At 36.8% G+C, this 15,101-nt stretch overlaps 1 protein-coding gene and 1 non-coding gene across 2 annotated transcripts; one reads left to right on the top strand and one right to left on the bottom strand.

Annotated features, from left to right (window-relative positions):
* Window positions 1-9,911: 9,911 nt before the first annotated feature.
* LOC113862344 (uncharacterized protein K02A2.6-like) lies at window positions 9,912-10,721 on the bottom strand. Its single transcript, XM_027495433.1, has 2 exons — window positions 10,319-10,721; window positions 9,912-10,030 (listed from the first exon to the last, which is right to left on the bottom strand). The coding sequence occupies exons 1-2, from the start codon at window positions 10,719-10,721 to the stop codon at window positions 9,912-9,914; spliced, it is 522 nt and encodes a 173-aa protein (XP_027351234.1).
* A 3,960-nt stretch (window positions 10,722-14,681) lies between these two features.
* On the top strand, window positions 14,682-14,788 carry LOC113864143. The gene has a single exon (XR_003504746.1). It is a non-coding gene; the product is annotated as a small nucleolar RNA R71 (small nucleolar RNA).
* Window positions 14,789-15,101: the final 313 nt, after the last annotated feature.

Below are 15,101 nucleotides of genomic sequence, written 5' to 3'. Positions count from 1 at the left end.
AAATAGACTTAGAGATTGTAAATAACATAAAAACCTCATTTAGGTCAAATATTATAACTTTCCTAATTTTTGTCTTATTTTCGCTAATTTTTGTGAATATATTTTGCAACTTTGATCATTTGAATAATTGTACAGGAAATTCTAGACAAATTTCATGAAATTTTGGCTCTTAGGGAAAATATGAACTGAGAATAATCACTCTTAGGTACCATAGTGATCACTTTAGGGAGCTGATTCCAAGGGATAGGTCAGAGTAACCACTTTCAGAAGCAGCAATGATCACTCCAGAGCTAAGAGAACCACCAGTGCCTGCGCTTAAACACTCTCAGAAGTGAGAGTGATCACTCCAGAAAGCTCTAGAATCACAGTGCCTGAGCGTAAACACTCTCAGAAGTGAGAGTGATCACTGTAGAAAGGAAAAAAATCTAAAGTAGCTGCGCATAATCACCCTTGTTTACGAAGTGATCACTATGAGGCCATGTCAGACTTAGTATATATAGATTTTTAGAAATTAGGGTACAAATCCTTTCATAATTTTAGATTATTTTGCCACTTTGGGAGCATTTTACAGAGCTTAGGATCCTTGGGTGATAACCAAGGCCAATCTTAGGGTTTAATTTACAATTTCTCTTCACTTTCTTTTAATTCTTGCATTGATGTTATTGAATTCCTTTTGCTTTCATCTTAAATTTGTAAGACCCATCCTTATGGAGGGCTAAACTTTCTTGTAATCCTTAGTGAGTTCATGGATTCATGAATTCCTGGGTATGAATGTCAATATAATTCCCTTTCCTTCATGAATTTATATTTCCCAACTCTTTGAATTGAATTAATGTTTGAATGAGGAGGACATTGCTTAATTAACCCTAATTCGTTTTAATGAAATTCTTAACTTGGTCTGCTTAATCCTAAGTTAATTTCTAAGGTTGCGTAATCTTAGGGAAAAGGGTTGGAGCCCATGTAAATTGCTTAATTCGTATGGGACTTTAAGGTTAATTCTTGCTTTTTGAATTACCCTAATTCAGAGGAAAAGGAAAAGTATTGAATCTTGAGAAGGATAGGGATAGAATTACATGAACAAACTAAGGATTGCACATTTCATTGATTGGATTCATTAATTTTATCACTTGCCTTTACATTAAAATTGAAATCACACAAAACCCCCTTGTTTTAATTGCTTTCATAGTAAATGTTTACATGTTCAATGTGTGTTATAAACCAAAGTCATTGGAGACAACCTATGCTTGCATCCTAGACTACATAAATTTTTCTGCATATTTTGATGAAGGTTGACGACAAATCTTTATGCAAAACGAAAATCCCGTTCTTCATCAAATTAGCGCCATTGCCGAGGACTTTGGTGTTAATTTTGCATTGAACTTGTTAGTTGCTTTGTTTTAGTGTTCTATTTTTAATTTTCCTGCACTTTGTTCTGTTTTTGCTGCATAATTTTGCAGAATTTTTGCTAGTGTGCTGGATATGTTTGTGCCATACGTTTGCAACTTCTTTCTGTTTTGCTGTTTAGTGTTAATGCTTCATTTTACTGCAATTAGACACTAGTTCTCTGCATAATTGTCATTTGAATTTTTCTGCATTTGTGTTGTTTGATCTAGCTTGCTTCTTTTCATTCCTTATAGTTAGTTTCAAATGCATGACCAAATCGAATCCTGGAGACTTGTATCCACTTGACCCAGAGATTGATAGGACATTTCATAGTAGCATTAGATTACATAGACATAATTCTGAACATTTTGAGGAATCGCATCCCCTTCATTTATCTATTCATCACCTTATTCTTTAGAATCTGAATTTGAAAAAAATGGCTGACAATGAGAGAACATTTAAGGAACTGGCTGCACTGGATGTAACATATCAAACTCTATGCATACAATATCCTGACATTGATGCTTCTTTTGTTCTTAAAATTGGACTAATACACTTGTTGCAAAGATTTCATGGCCTTGCAAGTGAGGATCCGCACAAACATCTCAAGGAGTTCCATATTGTTTGTTCAACCATGAGGCCATAAGGTGTGCCTGAGGAGAATGTCAAGTTAAAGGCTTTTCCATTCTCTTTGATGGATGTAGCCAAAGATTGGCTCTACTACCTCCCTCCTGGATCTATTGCTAGTTGGGACAACTTGAAGAGGCTTTTCCTAGAGAAATTTTTCCCAGAATCAAGAGCTGCGTCCATAAGGAAGGAAATTTGTGGGATAAGACAGCTTGAAAGAGAGACCCTCTATGAATATTGGGAAAGATTCAAGAGACTATGTGCCAGCTGCCCTCACCACCAAATTAGTGATCAATTGTTGATCCAATACTTCTATGAGGGGCTGCACCCTATAGACCGAAGCATGATAGACGCTGCAAGTGGAGGGGCATTGGTTGACAAAACTCCAGTTGCAACCCGGAATTTGATTGAGAATATGGCTACTAATTCACAACAATTTGCAACAAGGCAAAATTCTTGTATTACCAGAAATGTGAGTAAAGTCCAAGTTGTTGAATCTAGTAAGCTGGAGCACAAACTTGATGAACTGACATCCATGGTGAAGTAATTGGCTTCCATGCAAAAGAGTGTTGTTGCATCTTCATATCCTCCACCATCTATTCCAGCCATGTTGTGTGGCATTTGCTCAGCTACAGACCATTACACTGATAGTTGTCCCACACTGGAAGAGTCTGACACTCTAGAAGGTAATCCTCAGGCCTATGCTTCAAACATTTATACTAATAAATTTTCTTTTCAAAATTCACAGCAGCAGCCCAATGGGGATCTATCTTCCAATAGATATAACTCAAGCTAGAGGAACCCTCCAAATTTGAGATGGGGAACAATTCTCAACAGCACAACCAGCAGCAAGGCACTCAATATCAAGCACATCATGCTGGCCCAAATAGATCCCATCAACCACAACAAGTCCGGCAACATCACCAATTATTTTCCTCACAACCAAGTGCACCACGAAAAAATGAACCATCACTAGAGGAGCTCATGAAGTAATTGACCATGAATAACATCTCCTTCTAGCAAAGAACCAAGGCTAGTATTAAGACTTTGGAGAACCAAATGGGACAACTAGGCTCATCTCTGAACCAGATGCAATCTCAAGGTTCAGGAAACCTCCCTGCACAAACTGTAGTGAATCCTAAAAATGTGAGTGCAATCTCCCTGAGGTCTGGAAAAGAGATGCAAGAACCCATAATGCCTAAGGAAAAAAAAAAGACTCAAGCTGTACTTTAGCTACAGTTGATTCGAGTAGAGGGGAAAAGACTCAAGAACAGTCAAGACCTGCACCTACTCAGCAAAAGATAGCAGAAAATATTAAAAGAGCAATTACTCTCCCCTTTCCTCAAAGAGTCATCCAGCCAAGCAAGAAATCTGAAGAGACCGACAAGGAGATCTTAGACACCTTCAGGAAGGTAGAAGTGAATATACCTTTGCTAGATGCAATCAAGCAAATACCCAAATACGCCAAGTTCTTAAAATATTTGTGTACGTATAAAAGACGTCTTAAGGGTAATGAAAGGGTAAATATGGGTAGGAATGTTTCTGCACTTTTTGAGAAACAAAGAGCAACAATGCCTAAGAAGTGCAAAGATCCAAGAACATTTACTATTCCATCTGCCATTGGTAATAACAGGATTGATAATGTCATGCTAGATCTAGAAGCATCTATTAATGTTATGCCATTGTCTATTTTCACTTCACTATCTCTTGGCCCTCTGCATCCTACAGGTGTGATTATTCAGTTGGCCAACAGGAGCACAAGACATCTAGTTGGACTTGCGGAGGATGTGTTAGTAAGGGTGAACGTCCTCATTTTTCTAGCTGATTTTTACATCCTTGACATTAAAGAGTCAGTGAATAGTGTTGCACCAATCATTTTGGGAAGACCATTCTTGAAGATTGCAAGAACAAAGATTGATGTGCATGTCGGGTCACTTACTATGGAGTTTGGAGACAGTGTTGTCCACTTTAACATACTGGATGCTATGAAGCACCCAAACGAAGAACACTTTGTTTTCCACATTGACCTTCTTGATGAATTAATAGATGATAGTTTGTCTGAATTTCTAGAAGGAGACTATTTTCTTAATTTTTCTGATTGTGTAGATACTTTCATTTGTGAACCTTCTAATAGTTCTTCTCTATGTGACATTTGTGCTGAGAATTTTGATTATTTGAATGTAAATTCTACTACTTTTAATGTTGATGAAACTGAAAATTCCATAGGGTTAGAATGTGATTTATTGAGTACAACAAATACAGTTGAATCTAACGCCTAGGATTTGAATATTGTAGAGATTTTGTCAAATGAAAGTGCCAAATCACTTCCTTCTATAGAGGAACCACCCATATTGGAGTTGAACCCCCAACCAGAACGTTTGAAATATACTTACTCAGAAGCCAATGAGAAGATCCTGGTCATTATTTCCACCAAGCTTGAAGGTGATCAAGAGGAGATATTGTTGGAAGTAATTAAAAGGCACAAGAGAGCTATTGGATGGGCTTTAGCTGACATTCCTGGTATTAGCCCTCCTCTGTGCATGCACATAATTCTATTGAAAGAGGGGTCTAAACTAGTGAGGCAGCTTTAGAAGAAAACGAAGAGAAAGAGAAAGAGGAAGAGGAAGAGGAAGCCACAACTCCAAGAACTGGAAGAGCTGCGTTTAGGAGCATATGAAAACTTAAGAATCTACAAGGAGAGAACCAAGCAGCATCATGATAAATTGATAGATAGAAGAGAGTTCTCTGTAGGTCAAAAGATGCTTCTATTCAACTCACGCCTAAAGTTCATGCCTGGAAAACTGCATTCCAGGTGGATTGGTTCATTCACCATTACACGAGTATTTCCTAATAGTGCAGTGGAAATCAAGAGTGACTCGACTAGCAAAAGCTTTGTGGTGAATGGACATCGTTTGAAGCACTTCTTACAATATTTAGTCTCCTTGGAGGAAGTTCAGGAGATTGATATGCACATCCCATGTTAAAGAAGCGCTGTGTGAGAGGCAACTAACAATGTTCTTAGGAATTTTAGTTATTTTTCTACAATAAATGATGGTCTTGCATTTAAGCTTTTCTATTCTTATATTTCATTATCTTGATGTTTAAGCATTTCTTTCTGCATTTTGCCTCAAAAATTGACAGTGTTTTTCTGCATAGCCCCCATTTTTGCAAGGTGAGATTGTAATTATGGGGGCTAAGTACTGAACAAAGTCAAGGAAATTTAGATGCAGCAGGGTACCAACTATTTCCTAGGCTACAGAGAATGCCCTCAGTAACATCAAGAGGAGCATGAATTTGATCTCTGAGTGTGACTATGAAAGGGAGGTCATCTCTCTGCCTCTGTTTCACATTGTCTTAGTCTATTTTTCCTGCATAGTTCATAGATAAAATACAAAAACAAAACTGTCATTATTTCTTTATTTTTAATGAAGTTCAGTTTTGTAATTCGGATTTTATATTTTGATTACACTTCCCATTCAACTCTCAATCATTCTCTGTTTTGTAAATAATCACCATTCCTATCATACTGAGCATATTTTCTTGTAAGGTGAATTGTACTCATATGTTGCTAAGTAACTATCACCTTTTACCATGGTAGAGAATTGAGCATTAAATTTCTTTTCTATATGCATATTACATGTATTTTTGCATCTATCCTCTAGAACTTGCCCTATTTCTTAATTGAATATGTATTGTGCAATTTTTCATCTAGATGATTGAGGCCTTCTTTGCACATACCCACCCACCCTAGAACACCCTTGCTCCTAATTTTCCTTGTTCTACATTCCCTTCTTTTGCCAAACTTAGTCCGCAAACATAATTTCCTTCCCTTAAGAGAGGTATTTCTTTTGAGTTGCATCAAGAGTGATTGCAAGAAACTAAGTTTGTGATGCTAATTGTGACTGTAGTTGCTTGAGGACAAGCAAGATCTTAAGTTTAGGGTGGTGAGCATTATACATGTCAAAAAAAATGCTTGAATTTGAAGAAAAGAATGATTGCCAAAGTCCAATAATTGCAAAAATGAATGAATGGAAGAAAAAGAAAAACAAATAGAAATACAGCAAGGCATTTTGATAGAAAAAGAAGTTCCACATAAGGCATATAATGAAAAACATGGTGAAAGAATGCTTGAACCTTATAAACTGCATCATTTAATGCATTCTATTCTAGTTGTTGTACTCATTCACTCAAAGGAATTTCCTCCTCTTATAAACCCACTTGAGCTTTTGTCCTTCCTTGATAAAAAATTGAACCTAATCTAACCACATTTGTGACTAACAAAGCCCTTATAATAGGTGGTTCATTGTATCTAGGCAAAGAAGATTGAGAATATGGGCAAGCATATGGTAGGGTGAGGCAAAATGCATGAATTGAGAGAAATACTTAGCCTGAAACATTAATGAGTGAAGAGTGAAACACTATGCTGTGAGCTAGATGATTTCTTTGCATTGTATGGATTGCATAAAACCTTGCTGGATTTTTGTTTCAATTTAGTGGGACTTTGCATGAAAATAATTGATATGAGTGTGATTGCTTTGTTGAATGGAAATATTGAAAGTGCCAATTGGAGTCTAAGATTGGAATGGAAATCTTTGAGAAATTTTTTTTGGATAAATCCAACCTTTTACGTTCAATTTTCTTGAGTTTTGATTTGCTTGAGGACAAACAAAAGTTTAAGTTTGGGGTTGTGATGAATCCATAGTTTATAGATATTTTGTCTGGCTTTTTATAGAATTTTAATAGGAAAAATAGACTTAGAGATTGTACATAACATAAAAACCTGATTTAGGTCAAATATTATAGCTTTCCTAATTTTTGTCTTATTTTTGCTAATTTTTGTGAATATATTTTGCAATTTTGATCATTTGAATAATTGTGCAGGAAATTCTAGACAAATTTCAGGGATTTTTTGCTCTTAGGGAAAATATGAACTGAGAGTAATCTCTCTCAGGTACCATAGTGATCACTCCAGGGAGCTGATTCCAAGGGATAAGCCAGAGTAACCACTTTCAAAAGCAGCAATGATCACTCCAGAGCTAAAGAGGACCACCAGGTCTGCGCGTAATTACTCTCGTGAGTGATAGTGATCACTCGAGAAAGCTCCAGGATGAAGAGCTTTGCGCGTAAACACTTTTAGAAGTGAAAGTGATCACTCCAGTGAAGCCTGAACCAGAACACTCTGCACGTGTTTACTCTCAGAAGTGAAAGTAACTACGCACACCCAAAGTAACTACTATTATATACAAGAGTGATCACTATGAGGTCACGTCAGACTTAGTATATATAGATTTTTAGAAATTAGGATACGGATCTTTTCATAACTTTAGATTATTTTGCCACTTTGGGAGCATTTTGCAGAGCTTAGGATCCTTGGGTGACAGCCAAAGTCAATCTTAGGGTTTGATTTACAATTTCTCTTCACTTTCCTTAATTCTTGCATTAATGTCATTGAATTCCTTTTGCTTTCATCTTAAATTTGTAAAACCCATCCTTATGGAAGGCTAAACTTTCTTGTAATCCTTAGTGAGTTCATGGATTCTTGAATTCCTGGGTATGAAGGTCAATATAATTCCCTTTCCTTTATGAATTTATATTTCCTAAATCTTTGAATTGAATTAATGTTTGAATGAGGAGGACATTGCTTAATTAACCCTAATTCGTTTTAATGAAATTCTTAACTTGGCTTGCTTAATCCTAAGTTAATTTCTAGGGTTGCATAATCTTAGGGAACAAGGTTAGAGCCCATGTAAATTGCTTAATTCGTATGGGACTTTTTGAGTTACCCTAATTCAGAGGAAGAGGAAAAGTATTGAATCTTGAGAGGGATAGGGATAGAATTACATGAACAAACTAAGGATTGCACATTTCATTGATTGGACTCATTAATTTTATCACTTGCCTTTACATTAAAATTGGAATCACACAAAATCTCCTTGTTTAATTGCTTTTATAGTAAATGTTTACAACATGTTCAATGTGTGTTGCAAACCAAAGTCATTGGAGATAACCTAGGCTTGCATCCTAGATACTACAAATTTTTCTGCATACTTTGATAAAGGTTGACAACAAATCTTTATGCAAAATGAAAATCCTGTTATCAGCATTCACTGATGATTTCCCCCACATCTATGTACATGTCTGTGACTATGGCGAAAAGAACCTCAGCCCTCTTCATTGCCAATGTTGAGTTGTGCTTTACCAGCATAAAGGAGTTCAGAATAAAGGTACTCCAGACTTTAGCAAATGGCAGAAGATTCTTGGTGGTGATGCACTTGGGCTTCTTTGCCTGGTTCAACTGCCAAGTTGTCCCTGGTCTTCCAACACTCTGTAGGATTTCCACATAGTCCTTGTCTAGACTATTCTTGAAGACACTGAAGTCTAGTTGTCCAAGTTACCTTTCAGTGTTGATGTTTAGCACCCTGTTGATGTTAGCAGCAGAAAAATCAACTCTCATCCTCTTGACCATTGTTTGGTACTTGGGTATTTGGTCTCCTTTCAACCTTATGGCATTGGCATAAAACTCTTGTGTAATTTCCCTCCAGCCTATGCTAGCCATTGAGTAGAAAAACTTCCACTCCCTTTTCTTGATTTCTTCTTTGTACTCAGGGTAGTTGTCTGCAGCGATCTCAAATGCTCTATCTGAAACTATCTTCCTTCTCAGAATGTTAGCCCTGAAGTAGTTCCCATGAGCTATGCTCCTAAACCTTGGATCATGCTCAGCAACAGGTCTTGAGGATGAAGTTGCTACTAGTCTGCCCCTCTTGGTCCTTGGGATTCCCCTTGAAGATCCAATTGGAGTGTTGTTTGATGTTCTTGCCATTTTCAGTTTGCTTGAAGGGGATTCAGAAATGTAGATGCAAGTGTGATAAAGAAGAATATGCTTCTGGATCACTATGCAGAGAGTGAGAGTCGGAGAGTGCGCATAAAGAAGTGGAATTTTTAGGTTGAAGTGTGTGTGCGTGTTCCTTTTAGGGAGCATTTATAGCCACGCGTGAGCATGTGACCACTTTCAAAGTGAAAAGTGAACGTTACAGCAATTAAGACATTCAGCGTGGTTACTAATTCTAATCAGAATAAGCGTTCCAGAGAGTTTTATTTTTGAGTGAAAAGTGCATTATCACTATTGCTGGGCAAAGTGACAATACGCACACAAAATTTTTCAAATTTACCTGTGCGTGATCACTCTGTCTAGGGAGAGTGAGCATTCCAAAGGGAAGTGTTTCTTTCAAACACCTGCGTGATCACTCTTATTAGTAAGCGTGGATGTTCCAGAGGAGTGTTCTTCTGCATGAACCTCTGCGTGATCACTTTTATCAACAAAAGTGATTATTCTAGAGGATTGTGTGGACCTCCATGCCTCTGCGTGATCACTTTTATCAACAAAAGTGATTGTTCCATAGGGGAACATCAAAATACAGCCTCTGCGTGACTCCTTTCCTACAAAATAGTGACCCTTTCCATTAATCAAACTTCTCTAAAACTTCAATTAGCTCACTTCTCACAGAGGGGAACATCAAAATACAGCCTCTACGTGACTCCTTTCCTATAAAATAGTGACTCTTTTCATTAATCAAACTTCTCTAAAACTTCAATTAGCTCACTTCTCACACTTTAATCCTTTCAATTTACTCTCACAACATCAAACCTCTAATCACTTATCAAATTCACCTCAAAAAACCAGATACAGCAGAATTCTAATTGCAAAAATTGCAGAAATTGTAAAACATGAATATGCACAATTCTAAAACAATACAGAAAGCTTAAAATGAGTTAGAAATGTGAGTTGCCTCTCACAAAGCGCTCTTTTAACGTCACTAGCTTGACGTTAAATGTTCCTCACTCAAGAGGAACCAGTTTGACACATGAGATATTCCTTGCAAATTCCTCTCCATGATAGACCTTTAATCTTTGGCCATTGACCTTAATTGTCTCCCTGTCTTTTGATCCTCAATCAAAATTGCTCCAAAGGGAGATATTTCTTTTATGAGAGAAGGCCCAAACCATCTTGATCTAAGTTTCCCTGGAAATTATTTCAATCTAGAATTAAACAATAACACTTGTTGTCCAGGTTTGAATTCTCTTTGCAGGATGAATTTGTCATGAATTCTCTTGGTTCTTTCTTTGTACAACTTTGCATTCTCATAGGCTTGTTGTCTAAACTCCTCCAATTCATGTAATTGCAGAATTCTCTTCTTTCCAGCACTGGGTAAATCAAAGTTTAGCCATTTAGTAGTCCAATAAGCTTTGTGCTCTAACTCCAAAGGTAAGTGACATGCCTTTCCAAAAACTAATTGGTAAGGTGACATACCAATTGGGGTTTTAAAGGCAGTTCTATATGCCCATAGAGAGTCATCTTGCTTTTTTGACCAGTCTTTTCTTAAACTACTCACTACTTTCTCTAAAATCTGCTTGATTTCTCTGTTTGACACTTCTACTTGTCTACTTGTTTGTGGATGGTATGGAGTAGCAACCTTGTGCTTCACACCATACTTTATTAATACTGCTTCAAGATATTTGTTGCAAAAATGAGCATCTCCATCACTTATCAGAAATCTAGGTACTCCAAACCTTGCAAAAATGTCCTTTCTTATAAAGGATATCACTACCTTAGCATCATTTGATCTTGTGGGAATGGCTTCCACCCATTTGGAAACATAATCCACTGCCACTAAGATGTATTCATAAGAAAATGATGGGGGAAAGGGTCCCATGAAGTCAATCTCCCATACATCAAATAACTCCACTTCTAAAATGTTTGTCAATGGCAGCTCATGTCTTCTAGAGATGTTGCTTGTTCTTTGACATTTATCACCACTTTCAACATACTTCTTAGCATCCTTGAAGAGTGTAGGCAAAATAAACCTGCTTGTAAGACTTTCACAGCAGTCCTTGAACTTGCATGATGGCCTCCATATTCTGAGTTCTGGCAATGCCATAATATTTCAGATTGCTCACTTTGTGGAATGCACCTCCTAATTTGACCATCCACCCCAATTTTAAACAAGTATGGGTCTTTCCACACATAGAATCTGCTGTCATGTAAGAACTTCTTCTTTTTTTGCCAAGTGAACCTCTTTGGAATGAATTGAGTAGCCTTAAAGTTTGCAATGTCAGCAAACCAAGGTATCCCTTCCACTGCAAAAAGTCTTTCATCTGGAAATTCTTCATTAATTTCCAAGGAGTTAGGGGTTAGACTTTCTAGTGGAAGTCTAGACAGGTGATCAGCTACTTTATTTTCCTGTACCTTTTTGTCTCTAATTTCCAGCTCAAATTCTTGCAACAGCAAAATCCATCTCAACAACCTTGACTTGGCATCCTGCTTTGACAACAAATATTTAAGTGCAGAATGGTCAGTATACACTATGACTTTTGATCCCATCAAATATGATCTAAATTTGTCAAAGGCAAACACAATAGCAAGGAGTTCTTTTTCTGTGGTTGTGTAATTCACTTGTGTAGGATTTAAAACTTTGTTGGAATAATATATGACATGCAATTTTCTATCCTTTTTCTGTCCTAAAACAGCTCCTACTGCACTATCACTTGCATCACACATTAATTCAAAAGGCAAATTCCAATTAAGTTTTACAAGAATAGGTGCAGAAATCAGTTTTTCTTTCAAAACAGAAAATGCATGCAAATAAGCATCATCAAATATAAAATCAGCATCTTTCACAAGTAGATCACTAAGAGGTTTTGCAATTTTAGAAAAGTCTTTGATAAACCTCCTATAAAAACCAGTATGTCCTAAAAACCGCCTAACTCCCTTGACATTAATTGGTGGAGGCAGTTTACTAATAACTTCAACTTTTGCTTGGTCCACCTCCATTCCTTTTTCTGAAATCTTATGGCCAAGGACAATGCCCTCTTGGACCATGAAATGGAACTTTTCCCAATTCAATACAAGGTTAGTATCTTGACATCTCTGCAAAATAATGGATAGATTAGCTAAACAATCATCAAATGAGCAACCAAAAACAGAAAAGTCATCCATAAACACCTCTATAATTTTTTCTACCAAATCAGAAAAAATTGAAAGCATACACCTTTGAAAGATGGTAGGAGCATTGCATAGTCCAAATGTCATTCTTCTGTATGCAAAGACCCCAAATAGACATGTGAAAACAGCCTTTTCTTGGTCCATAGGATCCACTGCTATTTGGTTGTATCCTAAATACCCATCAAGAAAACAATAGAAGGAATGTCCAAGAAGTCTTTCCAGCATTTGGTCAGCAAATGGTAGTGGGAAATGGTCTTTTCTAGTTGCATCATTTAACTTTCTATAATCAGTACACATGCGCCAACCAGTGATAGTCCTAGTAGGTATGAGCTCATTCTTCTTATTAGATACAATAGTCATCCTTCCTTTCTTTGGGACAACTTAGACTAGACTCACCCATTGGCTGTCAGAAATTGTATAGATGATCCCTGCATCTAACAACTTCATCACTTCTTTCTTGACTACCTCTTTCATGGCTGGGTTCAACCTTCTTTGTGGCTGCACAACTGGCTTAAATTTCTCTTCAAATAGAATTCTATGTTACAAAATGAAGGATTTATACCTTTCAACTCTGAAATACTCCAGCCTATTGCTGATTTGTGTTTTCTCATAATTCTCAGCAACTTTTCCTCTTCTTTCTCCTTGAGTTCATTGTTGATGATGACTTGATTCTCATGATTCTTATCCAAGAAAGCATATCTCAGGTGGGAGAGTAGCTGCTTAAGCTCTAGCTTCTGATTTTTCTCTTCTTTAACTTCCTTTTTCAAGTCCTCTTTAACTGAGTTTTTTGCAGGAGTTAGAGTTGGTAGAGCTTCTAATTGTTGCTCAATTTCTATGATATGTTCTTCTCTAGTAATTTCAGATTTGATACTCCCTGCAGCTATTGTTTCTCTCAATATAGAATTTTCATCAAATTTATCAATAGGACAATGTGTAATAATGGAATCCAAAATATCTATTCTCATGCATGTATTATCTTCAATTGGATATTTCAGAGCTTCAAAAACATTAAACACTACCTTTTCATCTTGAACTCTAAGCATGAGCTCTCCTTTTTGTACATCTATTAGAGCTCTCCCTGTTGCAAGGAATGGTCTTCCTAGGATCAAAGGTATATAAGCATCCACCTCCATGTCCAAGATGACAAAATCTGCAGGAAAAATGCATTTATCAACTTTAACCAATAAATCTTCAACTACTTCATAAGGATAAGTGTAGGATCTATCAACTAGCTATAGTGTGATATTGGTAGGTTTCACTTCTTCTATCCCTAATTTCTTCATGATAGCCAATAGCATTAGGTTAATGCTGGCTCCCAAATCACACAATGCTCTTCCCACAGTACACTGTCCTATTTCACATGGAATGCTGAATGATCCTGTGTCCTTTAGTTTTTGGGGAAGCTTTCTCTTGAGAATGGCACTGCATTCCTCTGTCAAGGGTACTGTCTTGTCATGCTTTAGCTTCCTTTTTCTAGAAAGTAGTTCTTTCATAAACTTTGCATATGATAGCATCTGCTCCAAGGCCTATGCAAAAGGAATGTTAATCTGTAATTTCTTAAAAATATTCAGAAACCTTTCAAATTTTCTCCTATTTAGGATTTTGGACCCTTTGAGGATAAAGTAGCCTCTTGTATTTTTCTAGATCTATTGGCTTGCAAGCATCTTCAAAGAGTTGCTTCTTTCTCTTCCTCTCAGAATTTGTAGGAGCTTCTACTTTTTCTTCTGAATGCTCTTTGTTTAATAATTTGAAATTTTCTTGTTGCAGATCTTGTTCAATTCTTCTTTCTTCAGCTGCATCACTTGCTTTCTTTTCTGTAGCTTTTAGACTTGCAACTACAGCTCCACTCCTTGTAGTGATGGCTCGACATTGCTCCTTAGGATTGATCATTGTATTGCTTAGAAATCTTCGTTTATCCCTGCTGGACAGTTGTTCAGCTAACTATCTAATTTGTGTTTCCAGTTTCTCCATAGAAGCTTCTTGGTTCTTGAAGCTTGTTTGGGTCACCTTCATGAATTGTAGCATGGTTTCTTCCATCTCAGTCAACCTTTCATTCATAGGTTTGGCAAACTTTTGATTTCCTTGAGATTGAGTGGATGGATTTCTCTAAAAATATGACTGTTGTGCTGCTGGACCTGCATTAGAAAAAGGCAAATTAGAATTCTTGGCAGCAGAATATTGATTATTCTAATTAGAATACTGTTGATTTCTATTATTTGAAAATTGAAATTCAGGAGGAAATGAGGATAGTTATCTCTGAAAATTGTTCATATAATTCACTTGTTCCTGTGTTTTACTTGTAGATGCATCACATGCACCATTTGCATGATTTCCTCCACAGAAATCACAGCTTAGTTGACTTGTAGGCATACTTCCTGCTTGAAGATTGCTGATTTGTTGAGTTAGGGCAGCTATTTGTTCTGAAAACATCTAATTTTGTAGCTGGTTCTATGCAAGAAAGGCTTCCAACACCTTAGCTTTATATCCAGTGTTTCTTCCTTGATTTCTTGAGTTTGAATTTTGGTACATTGAGAATGCCATCATCTCGATAATTCTCCAGGCTTCTTCTAAAGATTTTGTGTTTAAGGAACCTCCAGCAGCAGCATCAACCATTGTTCTTGTTGATGTATTCATTCCATTGTAGAAAGTTTTCAATTGCATCCAATCTGGAATGCAATGATGTGGACATCTTCTCAGTCATTCCTTATATCTCTCCCATGCTTCATACAATGACTCTCCTTCCTATTGTACAAATGATGTGATTTCACCCCTTAATTTGGCAGCCTTGGATGGAGGAAAGTATTTGGTTAGAAACTTATTCACAAGTTCTATCCAAGTTGTTATGCTTCCTTGTGGTTAAGCTTGCAACCAGCATTTGGCTCTGTCTCTCAAGGAAAAGGGAAATAATCTCAGTTTGATGGCTTCTTTACTAACCCTATTCATTCTGATTGTATCGCATAACTACAGAAAATTGGAAATGTGTAGGTTAGGGTCATCAGAATTTTCACCAGAAAACTGATCCTATTGAACTAAGTGTAATAAGGCAGGTTTAATTTCAAAATGGTTGGCTTGGATAATTAGCCTAATTATA

This window comes from Abrus precatorius, unplaced genomic scaffold (assembly GCF_003935025.1).
Source record: "Abrus precatorius isolate BTA unplaced genomic scaffold, Abrus_2018 Scaffold3, whole genome shotgun sequence".
NCBI lineage: Eukaryota > Viridiplantae > Streptophyta > Magnoliopsida > Fabales > Fabaceae > Abrus > Abrus precatorius.
The sequence above is the reverse complement of the archived record's forward strand: the minus strand, read 5'-3'. Positions and strand labels throughout refer to the sequence as shown.

Coding starts and splice junctions, on each gene's coding strand:
- LOC113862344 (XM_027495433.1), bottom strand. CDS start 10,721: ATGGGACCCTTTCCCCCATCATTTTCTTATGAATACATCTTAGTGGCA. Junction 10,031..10,318: donor TGCCTTTAAAACCCCAATTG/GTATGTCACCTT, acceptor AATAATTTCCAG/GGAAACTTAGATCAAGATGG.